The 19,906-nt window shown below is 34.7% G+C and overlaps 1 protein-coding gene across 6 annotated transcripts in view; it reads left to right on the top strand.

Annotated features, from left to right (window-relative positions):
• Positions 1-19,906, top strand: part of TPP2 (tripeptidyl peptidase 2) — an 87,046-nt gene that overhangs the window by 60,029 nt on the left and 7,111 nt on the right. For 4 of the 6 annotated variants that reach the window (XM_036297643.1, XM_036297641.1, XM_036297644.1 and 1 more), the window contains exons 17-26: positions 1,566-1,720; positions 3,136-3,252; positions 3,509-3,609; positions 4,203-4,299; positions 5,081-5,218; positions 6,465-6,709; positions 6,963-7,041; positions 8,823-8,861; positions 14,414-14,565; positions 18,917-19,013. In XM_036297643.1, the coding sequence (XP_036153536.1) occupies positions 1,566-1,720; positions 3,136-3,252; positions 3,509-3,609; positions 4,203-4,299; positions 5,081-5,218; positions 6,465-6,709; positions 6,963-7,041; positions 8,823-8,861; positions 14,414-14,565; positions 18,917-19,013 (1,220 nt within the window). Of the gene's footprint in view, positions 1-1,565; positions 1,721-3,135; positions 3,253-3,508; positions 3,610-4,202; positions 4,300-5,080; positions 5,219-6,464; positions 6,710-6,962; positions 7,042-8,822; positions 8,862-9,303; positions 9,382-14,413; positions 14,566-18,916; positions 19,014-19,906 lie in introns of those variants that run through there. The other 2 variants (XM_036297642.1, XM_036297646.1) reach the window with 2 other exon arrangements.

Below are 19,906 nucleotides of genomic sequence, written 5' to 3'. Positions count from 1 at the left end.
ACAGAGCCCCTTGCAGATATATAACGTTAGGCTCTGATGAAATGTACACTAATCATTTTAAAGAATAAAAATCTACAGGTAATACTGATTCTGAAATCTTTTTGATGGTAGATGTTAGTAATTATAATGCCCTAATTGTGACTTGTTTAGGCTGGTGTTGAAAATAATTAGTTGTGTTGTGTGTGTTTTTAAAATAAAAAGTTATCAGATGATTCAGAACGGAAAGAGATCAGAGCATTTAACCGTCTCAGATTAGAAATGTACTCCAGAGGGTGGAGGAAATGGGGAGATGTTGGCTGAAGGTACAAACTTTCAGCCATGAATAAATTCAAGAGATTTAATGGTGACTGTAGTTAACAATACTGAATTGTATACTTGAAGTTTGCTAAGAGAGCAGATTTTAAATGTTCTTACTACCGAGAAAATTGGTAACTGTATTGTGTGTTAACTAACCTTATTGTGGTAAACATTTCATAGTGTTTAAGTACATCAAATCCTCAGGTTGCATGCCTTAAACTTAATGTTATTTGTCAATTTGATCTCAGGCAGGGATGGGGCTGGGGCTAGGGCTAGGGCAGTGGTCGGCAAACTGGGGCTTGCGAGCCACATGTGGCTGTTTGGCCCCTTGAGTGTGGCTCTTCCACAAAATACCACATGTGGGCGCGCACGTACAGTGCGATTGAAACTTCGTGGCCCATGCGCAGAAGTTGGTATTTTGTGGAAGAGCCACACTCAAGGGGCCAAAGAGCCGCATGTGGCTCGCGAGCCACAATTTGCCGGCCACTGGGCTAGGGGGTGTCAAAAAGAAAAAAAAGTACTACAGATGATTCCTATTTTAAATAAAACTTACTGTTAATAACATCAGGTTTTGTATTATTAGCAATTGATTAGGTTCACAGAGCTCTGTGCCAACTTGACCTTGTGAACCAGAGAATTAAGCCCTGCTTAGTTTCCTGTATTGGAGTGGATATTCAGTAGATAAGCTGCTTCACAGTGATTTGGGCTTACCTCCACCTCTGCCTCGGAATAAAGCTGAGCATATGTAGTTCTGACATTATCCCTTCTAGAAGCAAATAGAATACAAATAAGCCAAGAGGGAGAGACTAGGAAAAAATATTAATGAAGTTGAATAGATACTAATGGAATTTAAGCATGATGACAAAATAGAGGTTTCTAAAATTAAAATCCTCTATCAGGAATTACTTGGCTTTCTACTAAAAGAGGAGGAAAGGTTGAGCTTACCAGAGGGGAGAGGAATTTTAAAAGGTGCCTGATTAGAATAATTGTGTGTCCACCTATGGAAAGCTTGCTGTTTCCTGGTATTTGCAGCATAGTGGTTGTTTATTTTAATCCTGATTTATTTATTTTCCATAGCTGAATCTTCTGCCCTTTCAGCTTTATTAATACTCTATTGAGTCTTTGTTTTTAAGAAAATATGCAAATTTCATTTGAATATATAATTTGATTATTGATATATTATTTCCTAATAAGTGGGCATTCTTAAAATCATTTTATGTCCATTTTGAATCTTACCAGTATAAAATTTTGCTTCTTTTTTATTTTAGAAGTTACAGTGTGTTCTTGTTCTACTGAGGTGTTGGCCAAGTTTGTTCTTCATGCAGTACAACTTGTGAAGCAAAGAGCATATCGAAGCCATGAATTCTATAAGTTTTGTTCCCTTCCAGAAAAAGGAACACTGACTGAAGCTTTTCCTGTCTTAGTAAGTTTTAATTAATAGTTCGAAATCCTGAAATAATTTCTCTTCCCTTTCGGTGTGGATAAGTATTTGAATTTGAATTTATAGTTTATATTCAGAGTTTTTTTGGGCTCTTTATTTTGTTAATGCCAAATAAATGAAGTAGGAAGAGAAGTAATCTAATTTGGATACTTGAGATCGAGTCTGAGGTAAATATTAATTAATCTCTTTTTAACTCTTAAATAATTTAGTCAAAGAAAGTGCTGGTATGACAGATACTCTTGCCTTGCATTGGGACCCTGACTGATAGTGTGTCTTTATCCCACTGTAGATTATTTCCTTAAGACGGTTCTATGCATCACTTAAGTTATTTTATTACTATCCATGAGGTTAATTTGCTTTCTAGGTGAAACTGCTACTGCTTCTTACAGAAACTACTTCAAATATGGCAGGTCTTCATTCTTACCCATAGTGTTAGAAATAATGACTAGACCAGTGATGGCGAACCTATGACACGCGTGTCAGAGGTGACACGCGAACTCATTTTTTTGGTTGATTTTTCTTTGTTAAATGGCATTTAAATATATAAAATAAATATCAAAAATATAAGTCTTTGTTTTACTATGGTTGCAAATATCAAAATATTTCTATATGTGACACGGTACCAGAGTTAAGTTAGTGTTTTTCAAAATGCTGACACGCCGAGCTCAAAAGGTTCGCCATCACTGGACTAGACCTTCCTCCATTGAAGGTGAATGTACTGACGTTCTGTCTTGAACCTGCTCCGTAGTTGGTCATATGATCTTGCCTATATCTTACTTTTCTGATTGCTTTCACTTGTGTTCATGTATGTATCAGTGTCATGATTCATCTTTAAACTTTTTAATGTACTGATTTCTTAGAAAACGTAATTTAAAACTCAGCACTGGGAAGTTTTTGTTTTTCATTATTTTAATAGGGGGGAAAATGTAAGTAATCATAATTTCATTTTGTTTTGGTTGTCAGGCAGCTTGGAGCCTGAAATTCATCTGTGGCTATTGAATATGCCTTATAAAGCTGTAATACCCTTTCTCCTATCATTGTTTTTCCTTTGGTCCTAGGTTTTTATTCCAGTTTGTTTTCACCATTATTTTATTGTATATGTTTTCAAAAGCTGCCTCAGATCTTTTATGACAAGCAGTGTAGGATTATGAGTAAATAACTATGTATTTAAATGCCTGCACTATACCCCTGCAACTGTAATTTCCATAACTCCAAGCACAGTTAAAAGTTATTGTGTTCTCTTGCTTTACAAGTAGGAAAAGTTTGAAGGCATAGAATTGCTTTGAAACATCTACCATTTATATTCTATAATTTGAAATAAAATGAGAACATTGAGCATATGTAGTTCTGACATTATCTGAGATTATTTATACATTTGTAATTATTTTTCTTTGCAGAGTGGGAAAGCAATTGAATTCTGCATTGCCCGTTGGTGGGCTAGTCTTAGTGATGTCAATATTGATTACACCATTTCTTTCCATGGGATAGTGTGTACCGCTCCTCAGTTAAACATTGTGAGTTCCACATTTTCATTATTTTTAAAGTCAGCTGTTTGTGTTATTGAAAAATAATCTCACTGGTTGAATTTATACTTCATTGGGGACATTACCAGTAGTTCTTAAAATAAACACAGGTAATTTAAAAGTAGTCCTGTTTATGGGTGCTTACCAACTTTGCATTAGACATTTATTTTAGGTCTTAATATTGTTATAAAATAGAGTTTATTTTCAGTGAAGTTTGAGAAACTAATTTGATAAATATCCTTCATAGCATGCATCAGAAGGAATCAACCGTTTTGATGTTCAGTCCTCCTTGAAATATGAAGATCTGGCTCCCTGCATAACTTTGAAGAGCTGGGTCCAAACACTACGGTATCATTAAATGTTTTAGGGCTAAGGATGTTGAATATTAATGTGGTGGGGGGCAGGAGGATCTTACACTCTTTGAAGAGATAGTAATTTTCTTAAATCCATCTGAATGTTGGAAATGAAAATTCAGTTTATGACACTCTAGCCTCAATCCTGGCAGGTCTCTGAGGCAACCCCAGCAGTAGCTTCTAGCATTGTATAGCATGTATGTAAAATTTTCAGTGCACCCAGCAGGACCTATCCTGTGAGGAGTGAGCACCACCTGCAGTCAAAACCTGTTCTTCAACACTGTTAGTGATTGCCATTCTAGCACCTAACATTGGGATCTGATTATACTAAGGACTATTAGTTGTCATTTGAAAATGTTTTTATTGTGAAAAGATTATCTTTATAATGTTGCAAAACTTATAATATGTATTGCTATGGCTCAGTCAATAAAGAATTAGGTAAGTTATTGATTAAAATACTATAAAGTATACTGAAAAGGGTAGTATTTAGGAATGTGTATTTGTAATATGTTATTGATTTTGTTGATTATAGTTTTGTCTCATTAAATGAATTCTTGAATCAAATAATTATTTATTGTCTAATTACAGCCCACTGAGTGCAAAAACAAAACCTTTAGGATCAAGAGATGTTTTGCCAAATAATCGTCAACTTTATGAAATGATCCTTACCTATAACTTTCATCAAGTAAGTATCTTTATAATAAAGTAGACTTTTACAGTGCACTTTTGTGTTTTGTTAATGAATCAGAATTTAAAACAGGAGGATGATAAATTTAGTCTATGTAAATATGAAATAGAATCAAGTAATTAACAGTGCTTAATTTGGAATTATTCTTAGGGAAATTATGATTTGTAATAATCTAAGTACCATTCAAGTCTGAAGTCACAAATTCTAGTTTGTGGGGACCTGGCCTTTGAGCCTTAGTTTTTGTAATCACTGAATCTATTCAGTGGTACCTGGACAGTTTTACCTGTCTAGTGGTTAGGTGTCTCATCAATGCCAGATGCCTTCAGAGTATGGTAGTAGGTGGCCTGTTTGCTTTCTGTGAAGCAGGCTTTGGAGCAGTGAGACATTAGAATAATTCCTAGGTTGAATGAGTGGTAAGGGTATTTGAGGCCTGTACAAATGTTGGATAAAAGAGTTTATGTAGGATCCATAGATTTCAGTAAAACTCTTATTGAAACATAATATTTGAATTGGGAGATTGATTTTAGTGAATATAAAATTTCAGTTTTATAAAGAAAATATATGTTAATTTATTAATACAAATGGCTAGGTTTGTATTTTTAAAAGAGAAGTACCTGTTATTAGTGCCAAAATACCGGATGTTCTACATTTAAAAAATTGGCTATCACAAGAAAAAAATTTAATACTTTTGTTGTAAAAGTCTCATCAGTAACAGTATTACAGATCTTCATTAGAAATCATGTGAACCATGTCAAGTAATAATTCTTTATTTTTATAGCCCAAAAGTGGGGAAGTAACTCCAAGCTGCCCACTACTTTGTGAATTATTATATGAATCAGAGTTTGACAGCCAACTGTGGATCATCTTTGACCAGAATAAAAGACAGATGGGTTCAGGCGATGCCTATCCACATCAGGTATGAAATTTGCAGTGGTTTTAAAATTAACAAATTCCTGATTTCTCGTTATGGTAATATTTGTGTTGTGTATTTTTGAAGCTCAGTTGTCTGTTGGAGAACAGAATGGGACTATCTTTCAGCTGTGTAGTTTAGCTGATTAAGTTTGGGGGTAGAGGAAGGCAAGGATGACATAGGCACTACTGGCCAGCATAGTTTTTTTTGTGTGTTTTTTTTTTCTGCTTTCTACCCACTGCTTCCACCCATCTGAAGGTTAAAGGCAAATCTTCTGATATACTAGTAAGTGAGCACCTGGAAATGATCTTAGATTTTAGCTGGATAAAGAGTGCTATAGCAGTCCTAGAACTTTCAAATTTATCTTTTCATTAGACAGCTGTGTATTGAGCACTTTCTGTATGCCTAGCACTCTGCTTGCACTATTGTATTGAAGAAAAAAACCTTTTAATCATAAATTAAAGAAATTTTATCCCTGATTGAAATATTTCTACAAGGAAATAAGGTAAATCCTCTAACATTTATAATTTTATACTAAATAATGACAGTAACTTATGCAGGTGGGTTTTTTTGTTAGTCATTCAAGGAATGATTTCCTTTTGTTCTCAAAGCAAGCCCCAGTCATATCTCTCCCAGTACAGACTGGATTGTTGCAGAGCCATTACTTTGGTTGCTTTTAAAATCTCATCAGAATACAGGTTAACTAGGTGGAGCATAGTAAATTTTATTCCTTAATCTCTGATTGCTGCGTCTATCAGCAATAAAGGGATGGGGCATTTTAGTTATAATAGAAAGATTACCAGTCATATGTATACACATGTGTGTGTATGTGTCTTAGGTATTATATGGCATCTCAATTTTGCTAATTTTGCGTGTTGTTTTATAAATTCTTGAGTAACCATGAACTAGAAAATAATAGCTTTTCTCAGCCTGGAATAGTCTGATGTAGCTGAGACTATGAGAGTAACCTGTAGTTGGAAGAATGAGGGCTTGGGAGTCAGACCTGCCGTCAGCTCCCTTGTCCTTTACTCTATATGTGACCTTGCACATTTCACTCATGTCCCTGGTCCTGCTTGCTCACGTGCAAGATTGAGATTTTTTGCGTATGTAAAGGTGTATGTAGTAACTTGTGCTGTACCTCATCTGCTGTTAAGCACTCTAAGTTGGAACTGTTCCTATTTATCCTCTTTCTATAATTTCTGTTTACTTGGCTAAACTTTACTTTTTCTAAATGTTGTTTTTCTTTTTTTAGTATTCGATGAAATTGGAGAAAGGAGATTATACAATTCGTCTACAGATTCGTCATGAGCAGATCAGTGATTTGGAACGTCTTAAAGATCTTCCATTTATTGTTTCTCATAGGTTGTCTAATACCTTGAGCTTAGATATTCATGAAAATCATAGCCTTGCACTTCTAGGAAAGAAGAAATCGAGTAATTTGACACTACCACCCAAATATAACCAGCCATTCTTTGTTACTTCCTTACCTGATGACAAGTAAGTGAGGTCGTTGCTTATACTTAATGCCCACCTTGCACACTATATTCTATTAATGTTAGTTCATTACCTTAGTAAAATAGTATGTTGTGATTTACCATTTTATACTAAGGTTATTTGTCCCTTTGATTTTTGAAATCTTAGCTATGGAAATTATTTCAGAATGTAATGATTTTGTCCCCTTTTCCCCCACTCCTAATTATCTTTGTGAAATGTTCTCTTTTTCTCTCTCTCTTTTGAATCTTCTTGTTAGAATACCTAAAGGGGCAGGACCTGGATGCTACCTTTCAGGATCCTTAACATTGTCAAAGACTGAACTTGGAAAGAAAGCGGTAAGTACTAGTTTTGTTTTGTTTTTTACACTGAAGTTACCTATTCTAAAATTTCCCTTTCTTTAAAGATGGGGATTAATTCCACATTTCAGAATGGGTAAAAGAGAAGATCTCCCTGGCCAGAATATGTATAGTTTCCACGCCCCCCCCCCCCTTCCCTGCTCCAAGTTACTAATAGAGATCAATTAATATTCTGTTGTATTTTAAAATATTTAGTATTCTTGTTCCCAAGTATAAGTTACTCTGGCCCTGAATCTGTCCTACCTTGCATGGCTAATATACTTGAATTTTCCATTAAGTCAAACTTACATCTAATTTAAACTTTGCTTAAATGAACGGGTGGCTTCTAAAAACTAGTCAGAACAATTATTGCTAATTAACGATATTTTTCACACTGTACAGACCTTTCTCTTGTTCAAATTTTATATGATTATGTTGATAATTATAAGGTGTTTCTTTTGGCATTGCCTTTTATTTTAGAGTTTCAAAATTATGGGATTTTTTTTTGTTAAAAACGTTTTTCTGGTTGTTAGAGAAATATTATAGTTCAATAAGTAACTCTTAGCTTTTCTATCTTTTCATTACACATTTATTATGAGAAAAGTTTATATAGCTCTGTCACCTTTTGTGATATCATTTTAGCTCAGTGCTAGTAAAAGTTGTCATTCTTAAAGTTTTGTATTTCTCTTTAGCGTTAATTAGTTCTTACAAGCTAAGCCTACTATCTAATGCTGGAATCTAGAAATGCTGTTATCAAATGAATAGATCTCATACATATTAACAAGCACACTTATTTCTTGTCACTATTGAGCCAAAGGTCATTTATTTGCTGTCATAGAGGCATAACTTGGGAATTTTGTGCTTAGAAAAAGTTGTTTTCCCTGACATTTCTTGAGTCTCATTTCAGTTTATACTGTGTATTTATATATTCTTTAGTATGATTTGAAGTGAATGAGTTGCTAATTGTACTGGAATTCATGGATGCACTGATTTAAGAACCAGTAGTCTTTTCTTGTAGACATCATTTCCTGGGTAGCGTGGCCACTTCCTCCATGGGGCTTCAACAGTGAGGCTTCAGTGATGATGTTCACACCCAGATAACTCTTCTGAAGTGTCCACTTCCTTGTGATGAGTATGACAGAAGAGCATTGTTATTAAATGTATGCTTTTTAGCAATTCAGAGATAGTTACTACTTCCTGGCTGCAGTTGTGAAATTATAAACATCTGGGATTAACTGTAGTTATCACTTATCAGGGTAGATTTTCTTGAGAGCAAAAAACTAACACTATAAGTTAATTATATTTCCTAGCACATTATTTATTAGTTACTCTTCCCTCAGTAGTTTTGCATTTTTTATGATTTTTGGTAGTTGGGAAGGTTCATTTTACTTCTCTTTGACTTGAATGATGCTTTTTCTATGAGAGCATGGGTGTATGTGATTGTTGTGATGTCCTTAAAAATCAGACTCTGTAGACTATCAGCTAAATTTAATATTTCCAAAAGTGTTTTGATAACTAATGGGTTTTGCTCTACTGAATTTTTGAAATAAGTTGAAAAACACTCACCCTTAAGAATATCACTTCAGTGCATTTTTATTTTTAAAAAATCAAAGTGGCAATGTTGCTTTATTTAAAAGCATGCCATCTTGATCACAGACAAGACCCTTCTAAGTATGTGACACATACAGGTGGAAAGTAAACTGGGAGAATATTATACAGAGGTGGTGTCTCCATCCTGTGTAGATGCATGTTTTCTTACAGAATGTTGTTCTAACTCCCAGGGGCAGTCTGCAGCAAAACGACAAAGAAAATTTAAAAAGGTACTGATTGTCAGTTCTTTAAAAAGATGTCTTAAAGCCTTATTTGCATATTAGTTAAACTTTTTTTCTGTCACTATTATAAATCCTTTAAAAACAATCTCTCCCTTAATCTTTCTTTAAGTTCTGCAGTATAGTGCCTTTAGCTTATCAGTGTTGACATACTGCTTTCCTAAAGTCACTTTTCTATCATAAATTGCTAGAGGACCCCTGTTTTATATGTATATAGCAAAAAATAATGCTATTTATGTCTTACTACAGATAAATAATAGTATTTTAAATTTTGCATATCTAAAATCTTATGTAGAGAGAAATGAAACTTTTCGGCTATATAGGCCAAACAATTATTTTTAAAGTCTAAAAAACATTCTTAAATTGGATGATTTGATTAAAAATATTAAGATTTTTCAAGTGAAGTTGATTCCTTGCTCTTGCATCTTCTTAGTTCTTAAAGGGCAGAGACAAACAGAGCAATGGACAAAGCAGGAACAGAAATAAGGACTGTTGACCCAAAATTAAAACTTATACTAAGAGCATAAGCAGATTTTCAGGCCATAACTAGTAAGTAATCTGATCAACTTTTCTGCAACTTACTTGACAATCTCTGATTGACTACTAGAGCCAAAGTTAACTCAAAAAAGAAAAATTCTACTTCAGGTGTACGTTAGAGAAAGGGAAACATATTCAATGAGCTCGCTGGTGAAAACCTGCTGACATCTTTTAGCATTTAGTGATTTTTCCCATTCAAGCTGGAAGCATTGCAGTGGGAGAATTAGTACTTTAAGGTATGAACAAAAGACACCTTTTATTTCTTAATTCAGAGTGATAGGAAATGGGCTCACCATTTTATAACAGGTTAAATTCCTTTATAAAAAAGACCTCTGAAATGTCCGTATTATTATGTAACAATAAATACTTTGTTCAAACAGAGTACACTACTGGTAATCACCTTTCCAGGTTTAAAGAAAAAAAAAGTGCTTCTCCATTGACCAGTACTTCTTAACTGAGATTCTTGATTCATTTGTAGGCTATATTATTCATTTAATGAAACATCACCAGCATTAAAATAGAAACAGAATAAAGTAGGAAATGTCAGTTCATCAGACTGATGAAACTAATTTCATGTTATCTATAGATTGTTTATCTTTGGGTCAGTGTGAAAATAGCTTGCCAGCCACTGTTTTAGAGAATGAGGAAATGGTATTCTAGGAGCCCATTAAAAATAGAAGATACATATCACAAAGGCAAAGATTTTTTTTCTTCTACCTGTTGTATATTTTGGTTGAGTTTTGGGGGAGTTTTGGTGGGATTTTGTTTGGATTAGGATATGAATAGAAAACTATCAAATGAATAGAAAGTTTATTATTATTATTACTTGATGGTTAGTAAAGCTTTATATAAAGAACTTTACAGCTAGAGTTACCTCTTCCCATTTCTCTCTTCAGTGCAAGTATACAGGAAGCTCTGATTTTAAAAATAATTAGTATTATAGTTTTATAGTCACAATACCAAAATATATTATTAACTTATTGCCTGAAAAAAATACCAACTAGGTTTTTCTGTGGACTTTTTCTTTGGGTTTCAGTGACTTTTGACTTAAAATGTGTTACACTTTTTTAAGCTCATTGTAATATGAAAGAATATAGTTACTTTTAACAGATCATAAATAGCATTGAAATACACTAATCTTTAAAATAGCTAATTAGTTGTGTGAAGGTATTACAATTTTGAAGTTAGTTAATAATTTAAGAACTAAGGAAATTAGTTTTTTACTCCAAATTTTAATGATGGTATGTTTTATCGACCAAAAAATAGTTAGTTACTGATTATATGGGTATGTTTTACTTTCTCAATACTGTTCAGTTCAAACACTGTTGAAATACTTTGTGAGCAGAATAGTAAATAAACCCAAAAACTTACTGTTAAGTATCCACAGTAGAGCACTTTAGCATTTCTGCTCTGAAGATTCTTTTTGACTATGTTTTAAAATCATAATACTTCTCAAGGTTTACTGGTACAGAATCATTTTTATTAAATTGACCCCATGCTAGGTCCTTAGAAGCAAGTTGTGAAAATACTGTCAAAAAGAACAGATGACCGTGATAAAGCAAATGAAAAATAACCTCATTTTTCTTTTGATTAAGAATTAAAACTACCATGTTCATAATTCTTAGTAATAAACATTCTTGTCCTGATATACTTTATAGGATTATATATTAACATTTATAATTTATAATTTGATATATTTAAAAATATAAAAGGCTGATTACAAAATCTTGATCTTCTCCCCTCTCTTCCCCCCAAATCACTCATCATAAACTTTCCCTGTCTCTTTTGTGCTTTTAGTGATAGTGTATGGTTGTTGTGATAAAGGGTTTCTTCCTATTTGTAGATCTTTGTTAAGTTTATTGTTAATCATAAATTAACTTTAATGGATTGCTCATTTTAAATTGAGTTCTATTTTCTTTCTTCTGTACTAAAACAAATACATTTCCTCTGAGCTTCAGAGGAGGAATTGGCTCGCAACAGAGGCTGCCCCTCTGGAAGTTTATGTCTCCCTAATCAGGCGAAGAGGAAGGAAAATGAAGGGAGCTCACGTTAGGTTAGAGTGACTGTGGACTGCCTCTGCAGAACCATGACCTCAGAGAGAATAGGAGAGGAATGGTTGGAAGCCATCTATAACTTCAATCCTTAGGTTTGTTGTCTTTGTTATACAGATGACACTAACATCTGTTTGGGTAAGAACTTGGTGCTAAATCATCAACTCAACTTTTTCAGACACTTTAACTTGGCCTTGCCCAGGGCAGTGCCCACCAAGGAAAATAAACCTCAAGAAGGAGAAAAGGGTGGGGGGGGGGCAGGGTCCAGAAGGAGGCAGCCCCAACAAAATACCTGCTTTGTTTTCCCTACCTCACACTTCACATGCAGGCTTGGGGGGGGGGGGGGGGGTGAGGAGAGAGAGAGAGAAAGAGAGAGATGGATGGATGGTTATTTTCCATCATTGGTTTTCTGGCCTTAAAATTAGTCATATTGAAATAGTAATTATTTTATGGTGGAATACTATTAGAACAACTATAATAATAGTTCCTTATAATTATATCCCAAAATAAAGCTTAATTGTGAAACATTTAAAATGGCCACATTTATGTAGTATTTACAGCTAAAAATCCTATTTGGGGGAAGGTGGGGGCTTGCAATACTATTTTTTTAACTCAATCTATCTAAAGCTTTTTCTGGTGACTGTGATTACAGCAGTAAAAGTCTGTTTGGTAATATAACTTTTTTTCATTTTACAAGTTTTAAAAATTAAAACATATAAGAGTTTATTTTAATTTAGTGTTATTTTTAATGTGAACCTGAAGACAGAATTTGAGAAATTGACTTAATAAATAATGGGGATAATGAAAATAAGTAAATAATGATTCAATTAAGGACACCTAGTTATTGTGCTAAAAACCGAACTAGTAAATACAAGAAAAGATTTCCCAGATAATGCAATACTTTTCATAAGTAGAGACTTATGTGCTTTAATAAAATAGATGGAAATACATGTAATTGGATATAATTACCCCATTTCTCTGCTCTCTACAAAGAAGACCTTTTCAAAAGACCTATCATACTTCTTACTTGATTTCTCTTTATCTTTCTTGGTCAGCCTTTACTGTCCACTGAAACTGGACTTGTCATGTTCATCAGTAGCCACTGGCACCAGGCTTTCCAGTTATTTCATTCTCCTATCTTACATTACCTCTCAGCTATAGTCTTCAGTTGACCTCTCCCTCTTTCTTCACACTGGCTATTCTCAGGGCTGCCATACCTCAGATTATCTCTGTGTCCTGTCTCTGTTTTTCTTTCTTTTATAGCCTGTTTTTTTCATTCAAGGCAGTGTTGTGATGCCTAGGTTTGCTTACTAACTTGCTTTTCCTTTTTTCTACTTTTGCCCTCTATTGTCCAAAACAAAAACTTTTAATTTATACAGGATTCAGTTATTAAGCAAAAAGCAAAAATCTTTAATCATTTCATCACCTTGCATAAAACTCGTCTGGTAGACTTCCTCTTGCACTTAGAATAAAGTCTGGATGTTCCTTTTTTTCTCCCACATTTTATCAACTCTATTTAATATGGTCACTGCCCATTTGCTCAGTACATATAGCTGTGCTCCCCAGATACCAAGCTCTGGTTTTTGCACATGCTCATCTTCTACCTTCAAACACTTTCCCTCTCCTCATTTATTTGAGGTTCTTTTTTTAGGTCATTTAGGTTCAGTTAGATTGGATGACAGCTCTTTGTAGTGGCCTTCCATAACCACTTTGTCTACAGTGGTTCCCCCACCTTACCTAGCAGTCTTATTTTCTTCATATCATGTGAAAATCTGATATGTATTTACTTATATGTTTGTTGTCTGGTCTCCCACTAGAATATATGCTTCCTGAGGGCAAGAAAGGGCCTTGTCTGCTTTGTTCTTCAGCACTCAGAGCATTCACTGGCACCTTAAAGGGCTCCATAAGTCCTGTTAACTGAATGAAGAAATACATTTTTCTTTAAATTTACTTACAGAAAAAGGAGGATCTTTTTTGTTGTTGTTCTAACTTATTTTCTCCCCTTCTCAGATAGAATATGTGCAAGACTCACTATACTTTTGTAATTAGTCTATCAAGTAAAACTAAGAATACCAAATACATTCATATAGAGAAAAATTTATTCTTACCTCCCTTGTTTAAAGGAGATAGTAGAAGCGTTGGTACTTTAAAGTTGGGGAGAAAATTACTTTGATCGCAGATTGGAATTTTTTATCTATTACATGATGCATTAGAGCAAGCGTGTCAAACCCAAAGGCTAACACAGGCCAGATAAACAAGGAAAGTTTATATGGGCTGCAAGAAAATAAAACTTCAGTTTTCATAGAAACATAGGTTTATTTTGATAGAGACATGCTGAATACAAAGGGCTGAAATAAATGAGTAATCTTTAACACAAAATAATAGAACATTTTAATAAAAATTAGTATTTTTTTCTTGAATATTAACTTATCAGACACTGAATAACTGCACAAATTAATAAGCATAATGCAAATAAACCCATTTTTCTTGTTCTCCGAAAGCGAAATATTTCCTGTTGCGCACACTAAACAATTCAGTCCAAGACTAATGATGTGGCAATCGGCTGCTAAAATATTTGCTGCTGATATTAGTGGAGAGAAAGGGTGCGCCTGCGCATAAGGCTCTTAAGGGAAATGAATGCAACACAATTATAGTAATCAATCATTAGCGAACATTGTAGTTCGTTATTAGTAATTATGTGTAACAGGATATTATAAAAATTAAGTTACAAAATTTTTATTAAAATGTTTCTTACATACTGTTTTATTGGCTGGGCCGTAAAAATATCCACTGTGGGCTGCATGGGGCCCATGGGCCGCAAGTTTGACATGCTTGCATTAGAGTCTGGAATACTGTGGTACAACTCCATGATATGTAATATTTAGCTATTAAATGTGATTTTAAAATATGTAAAATTGCGCATGTTAATTTAAAACTCTCTCTCCACACTCATAGGATGTAATCCCTGTTCATTACTATCTAATATCTCCACCAACAAAGACTAAGAATGGCAGCAAAGATAAAGAAAAAGATTTAGAAAAAGAGAAAGATTTTAAAGAAGAGTTTACTGAAGCATTACGAGATCTTAAAATTCAATGGATGACAAAGTAAGTTTTTTAATGTATTTTAATCCTCAAAGAGTTTACTTTTATTTTCCCCTTTACAATAATATTATGTGTATATGCTATATTCAAAAAATGTTAGCAGTAGATAGTAGGATTACAGGTAATTTTAAATTTTCTTATATTTATTATAGAATTCTCTTTTGTGATAAGAATCTTTTAAATTTTTATGTTAGTTTCTTATTCTGATTTACTCTTAGAAGAGAATTTTATTGGAAGGTATAAAAAGAAAATAAAAGCATGGAACAGACAGATCTAACAGGAAGTGGGGAGGGGACAGGAAGAGGTTAACAAAAGAATTTATATGTATATATGCATAACCCAAGGGTATAGACAATAGTGCAGTGAAGGCCTGGGGTGGGGCGAGAGCCAGGTGGAGGGGTGAAGGGAGGGATGGGAGACATCTATAGTACTCCCAACAGTAAAAAAGAAAAATCACTTTGCCCATTCTCCAAAGATCATCAATGTGCTAGTGTTATTTACCTCTGTATTTACATGTAGCAGTGTAAATGATATTGATGTATCCTAGTTTTCTAATTACTGTATTATATGACTATTTCCTATGTCATTTAATAGTCCTTTAAAATGCCATTTTTATTTTTTTAAATTTTTTCTGGTTTAAGTAAAAATAAAAGTTTATCCATTTCTCCCACTCCCACCCTCTGCCTCTGGCAAACACCAACTGTCCTCTATATTTATGTGCTTAATTTTGTTTTCTTTGGATAAATAAAAAGAAGTGGAATTGCTGGATCATATGGTAGTTCTATTTTCAATTTTTGAGAAACCTCCATACTGTTTATTGTAGTGCACAAGGATTCCCTTTTCTCCACATTCTTGCCAACAATGTTTTTTCTAGTCCTTTTGATAATAGCCATTCTAGCAGATATGAAGTGATATCTCATTGTGATTTTGACTAGGGCATTTCCCTGGTAATGAAGATGCTGAGCATCTTCTCATGTACCTATTGGCCAACTATATGTCTTCTTTGGAAAAATGTCTATTCAGATTTTTTACATTAAATTCTTTGGGATAACATTGGTTGATAGGATTATATAGGTTTCAAGCGTGTGCATTTCTATAATATATGATCTGCATATTATATTGTGTGCCCCACTCAAAGTCATATTTTCCATCACCATATACTTGGCCCCTTTAGCCTTTACCATTCCTCCACCCCATTCCCTCTGATAACCATGATACTATTGTTTCTGTCTGTGAATTTCAGTTTTATATTCCACATATGAGTGAAATCATATGGTTCTTAGTTTTTTCTGACTGACTTATTTCGCTTAGTACAATATTCTCAAGGTCCATTCATGTTGTCACAAATGGCAGTATTTCAACTGTTCTAATAGCTGAGTAGTATTCCATTGTATATATGTACTACATCTTTATCCAACCCTCTTTTGAGGGCACTTTGTCTCCGTGTCTTATCCACTGTGAGTAATGCTACAACGAACATAGGAGTTCATATATCTTTGCAAATAAATGTTTTCAAAATTTTCCAGTAGATACCCAGAGAGGCATTTCTGGGTTATATGATAATTCTATTCTTAATTTTTTGAGGAAATCACCGTACTGTTTTCCTTAGTGGTTGCACCAGTTTACATTCCCACCACCAGTGAATGAGGGTTCCTTTTTCTCCACAGCCTCTCCAACACCTGCTGTTATTCCGTCTTGTAGATGATAGCTATTCTAAGATGAATGAGGTGGTATCTCATTGTAGTTTTGATTTGCTTTTCCCTAAAAGCTAATGAAGTTGAACATCTTTTCAAATGTTGGTTGGTCATTTGTATGTTTCCTCAGGAGAGGTGTCACTACAGGGCCTCTGTCCATTTTATAATTGGATTGTTTGTTTGGTGTTGAGTTGTGTAAGTTTTTTATATATTTTGGATATTAAGCCCATGTTGGAGATGTCTTCCATTCAGTTGATTGCCTTTTTGCATTGTTGTCTTTTTTTTTTTTTTTGCTGTGCAGAAACTTTTTAGTTTGATATAGCCCCATTTATTTATTTTCGCATTTCCTTGCCTTTGGGTTCAAATTCATAAAATGTTCTTTAAGACCAAGGTCCATAAGTAGTACTTATTTTTTCTTCTATGTAATTTGCTAGAGGCCCAGTACATGAAATTCATGCACGGGTAGGGTCCCCAGGCCTGGCCAGTGATCAGGGCTGATCAGGTTCCCCACCTCTCCACCTCCTCCTTCCCTCGCTCCCTCAGTGCTCCGTTGCCACTGCTGGTCATCCACCATGTTCTGCACCACCCCCTGGTACACGTCATAGCAAGCGATCAAACTCCTGAGGGTACAATTTGTATATTAGCCTTTTATTATATAAGATTGTTTCAGATCTTATATTTAGATCTTTGATCAACTAATATATCTTAATAAAAGCCTAATATGCTAAGTGTTTGGTCGTCTGTTCAACCAATCAAAGGGTAATATGCTAATGATATGCTAAGGCCACTCAACCACTCTCTATGACATGCACTGACCACCAGGGGGCAGATGCTCCGACCGGTAGGTTAGCTTGCTGCTGGGGTCCAGCCGATTGGGACTGAGCGAGATGGGCTGGACATGCTCTGGAACCCTCCCACGGTCACTCCCTGGCCCCGATCGTGCATTTTTTTAGTAGCTATTAAATTTGAGCTTTTTAAATGTTATTCATTCGTTGTATAACTTCTGTCAGTTGAACCATGTTCTTTGCCTGTTTTTCTATTGGCACATCAGATTTTTCTTTTAACATAGATATATTAATGCTCTATTGTACTTGTCACAGAATTTTTCCCCAGCTTATCATTTGACTTTTAGCTTACATTTTACATAAGAGTGTATTCTATGTAGTAAAATTGATTGCTTTTTCCATTTGTGATATGCAGTACAGTGGGGCCTTGACTTACGAGTGTCCTGACTAACGAGTTTTTTGAGATACCAACTGTCTCTCAGCCGATTTTTTGCATTGAGTTGACAGAGTGATTTGAGTTAACGAGCTCCTTAATGAGCTCCTTAATGAGCTTGGTCTCAGAACGAATTAAACTTGTAAGTCAAGGCCCCACTGTATTTTTTACTACTGATTTTCTATTGGAGTCCTCATAGCTGATTATGTGTGTATCCCTGCAGTCATGGGGTCTTACAGAGAACAGACATCAGATTATGAAAATGATTCCCATTATAATGTCAGTCCACATTCAAAAGTATCTTTCCATTTAAAACTAGGTTGTATCTATCAGAAATCAAAGTCTTTAGCTTAGCCTCTGGCTGATTGTAGGATGTTATAAACAGTTGAAAATGTGATGTAAATCACTCAAAAGTGAGATTGACTTCTGGCATGATAGTGATGCAGACATTTTATGCCAGGCTGGTTCTCCTCAGCTCTAGGTCACAGGAATTTTCTGGGAGGAGCAGGATTTTGGAATTTCTCATATAGCCCAGCTGCCTATTGTTGAGGCTAATTTTCAGGCAAATGTGGTCAGAAGTACGGGCTCTTTTTTTCTGCTCAGCTGCTACTTTTCTGCCTTGGGTTTGAGGCTCCAGTCACCTCACCCCAGCTCAGGATGCAGTGGTTCCATTTCAGGCAAGTCAAACCGAGAAGACTACAGGCTACTGCTTCCCACTCCATGTAATCAGGAAGAACTGGCCTAGTTTTATTCATTTTCCCCATCTGGGAACATGGAATGTCTCTTTATTCAATCAAGACTTTAGATTTTTCAGAAAGAGTTACATTTTTCTTTTGATCCCGGACATTTCTAAATCTTTATTTTTTCTTGCTATTTGTGAATGTTTTTCCCCTCCCTTTTTTTTTAAAAAAATAAAACGTTGTTGTCATTTGTCATTAATAATTTTTTAAAAATATAGTTCTATTGATTTCAGAGAGAAAGGGAGAGGGAGAGAGAGACAGAAACATCAACAATGAGAGAGAATCATTGACCAGCTGCCTGCCACATGCCCCTAACTGGGGACCGAGCCCACAACCCAGGCATGCGCCCTGATGGGAATAGAACTGCAACCCCCTGGTTCACAGGTCGATGCTCAACCATTGAGCCACACTGGTCGGGCTTTTTCCTCTATTTGGGAAAGCTGTCGATGCTTATTTTTATCTTCCATCCTATTGAACTCTTAATTGAAATGATTTTCATTTTTTTATTTCATTGATTTTTTAGGTAAGCATATTTATACCACCTGCAAATAATGATAATCCTTGTCATTAGGTATACTTATATTTCAAATTGAAGCCTTATATTATTGACTGGAACTTTAAAACAATGTTAAAAAATAGGAAATATGGAAATTTTCTTTCTAAAATAAATGAAATAATGATTTTTCTTTCTTTTGTATATAGGCTGGATTCTAGTGATATTTATAATGAATTGAAAGAAACATACCCTAATTATCTTCCTCTATATGTTGCACGACTTCATCAGTTGGATGCTGAAAAGGTTGAGCCTGTTCATTTTTAATATGAGTATCTTATTTTGTTTGTAATATTAAATAAGGTTTGTGTTTTGAATTAAAAGACAAACTTATATTTGTCTTTTATTCTTACTGAAAATGTGTTTCCTCAAGTTGACTGTTCCATTAAGCTGTTTTCATTTAAGCTAAGTAAAGAACCTGACCATTACTATAAGTTTAGGATTCTTGCTCTTTGATCACTGGGAGTAGTAATAGTAGTTAAGATACTCTAAGGATTGCTTTTCTGGCGTTAACCTACAGGGCAAGGAACAGAAGGCAGTGGTCCTAGCCTGTGCAAATCCTATCATCTTCAGCAAAAGAAGCACCCCTTACTTTGCATTAAGTTTGTTTACAGTTCTTGCTTTTAAGAAATAGCTATAATTTCATACTTTATTAACATGGCCAGCTCTCATTAGTAATCATGGTAGTAGGAATAAGCTAGCCATAATTATTTAAAAATTATCAAGGGTTTAGAGTGAACTAGAAAGTGTTGAAAGGAGACCTAAAAGACTTGAACAGGAGAAGCAGATTGCTAAGAACACCATGAATAATCGTAGACTTGTTTCATCAGCTAGTGCTTTTTTTACTTCTGTTTTTATGTGGCAGGTGGCATGGGACTGAGATAAATAGCCAATCTCTAAAATATTTTCTTAAGATACCCAGAAAAGGAGTTGCCTTTGTAGAAAACACTTTACATTTTTATGAAATTTATCTTTTGCTTACTCTCACCACTTAAGGCCAATGGGGAGTGTAAATTAGGTATTTTCTTGTCTAAGCTCAGCTTTTGAAGAGATGCTGACAGTTACAAAGATCTTGGTAGGAGTGCAGAGCCCCCTGGGCTGCAAGTGGACTATATAGTCCCCTCACACTGGAGTTGAGA

The sequence above is a fragment of the Myotis myotis genome, unplaced genomic scaffold (assembly GCF_014108235.1).
Source record: "Myotis myotis isolate mMyoMyo1 unplaced genomic scaffold, mMyoMyo1.p scaffold_m19_p_3, whole genome shotgun sequence".
NCBI classification, from domain to species: Eukaryota; Metazoa; Chordata; class Mammalia; order Chiroptera; family Vespertilionidae; genus Myotis; species Myotis myotis.
This window is presented reverse-complemented; position numbering and strand designations above follow the sequence as displayed.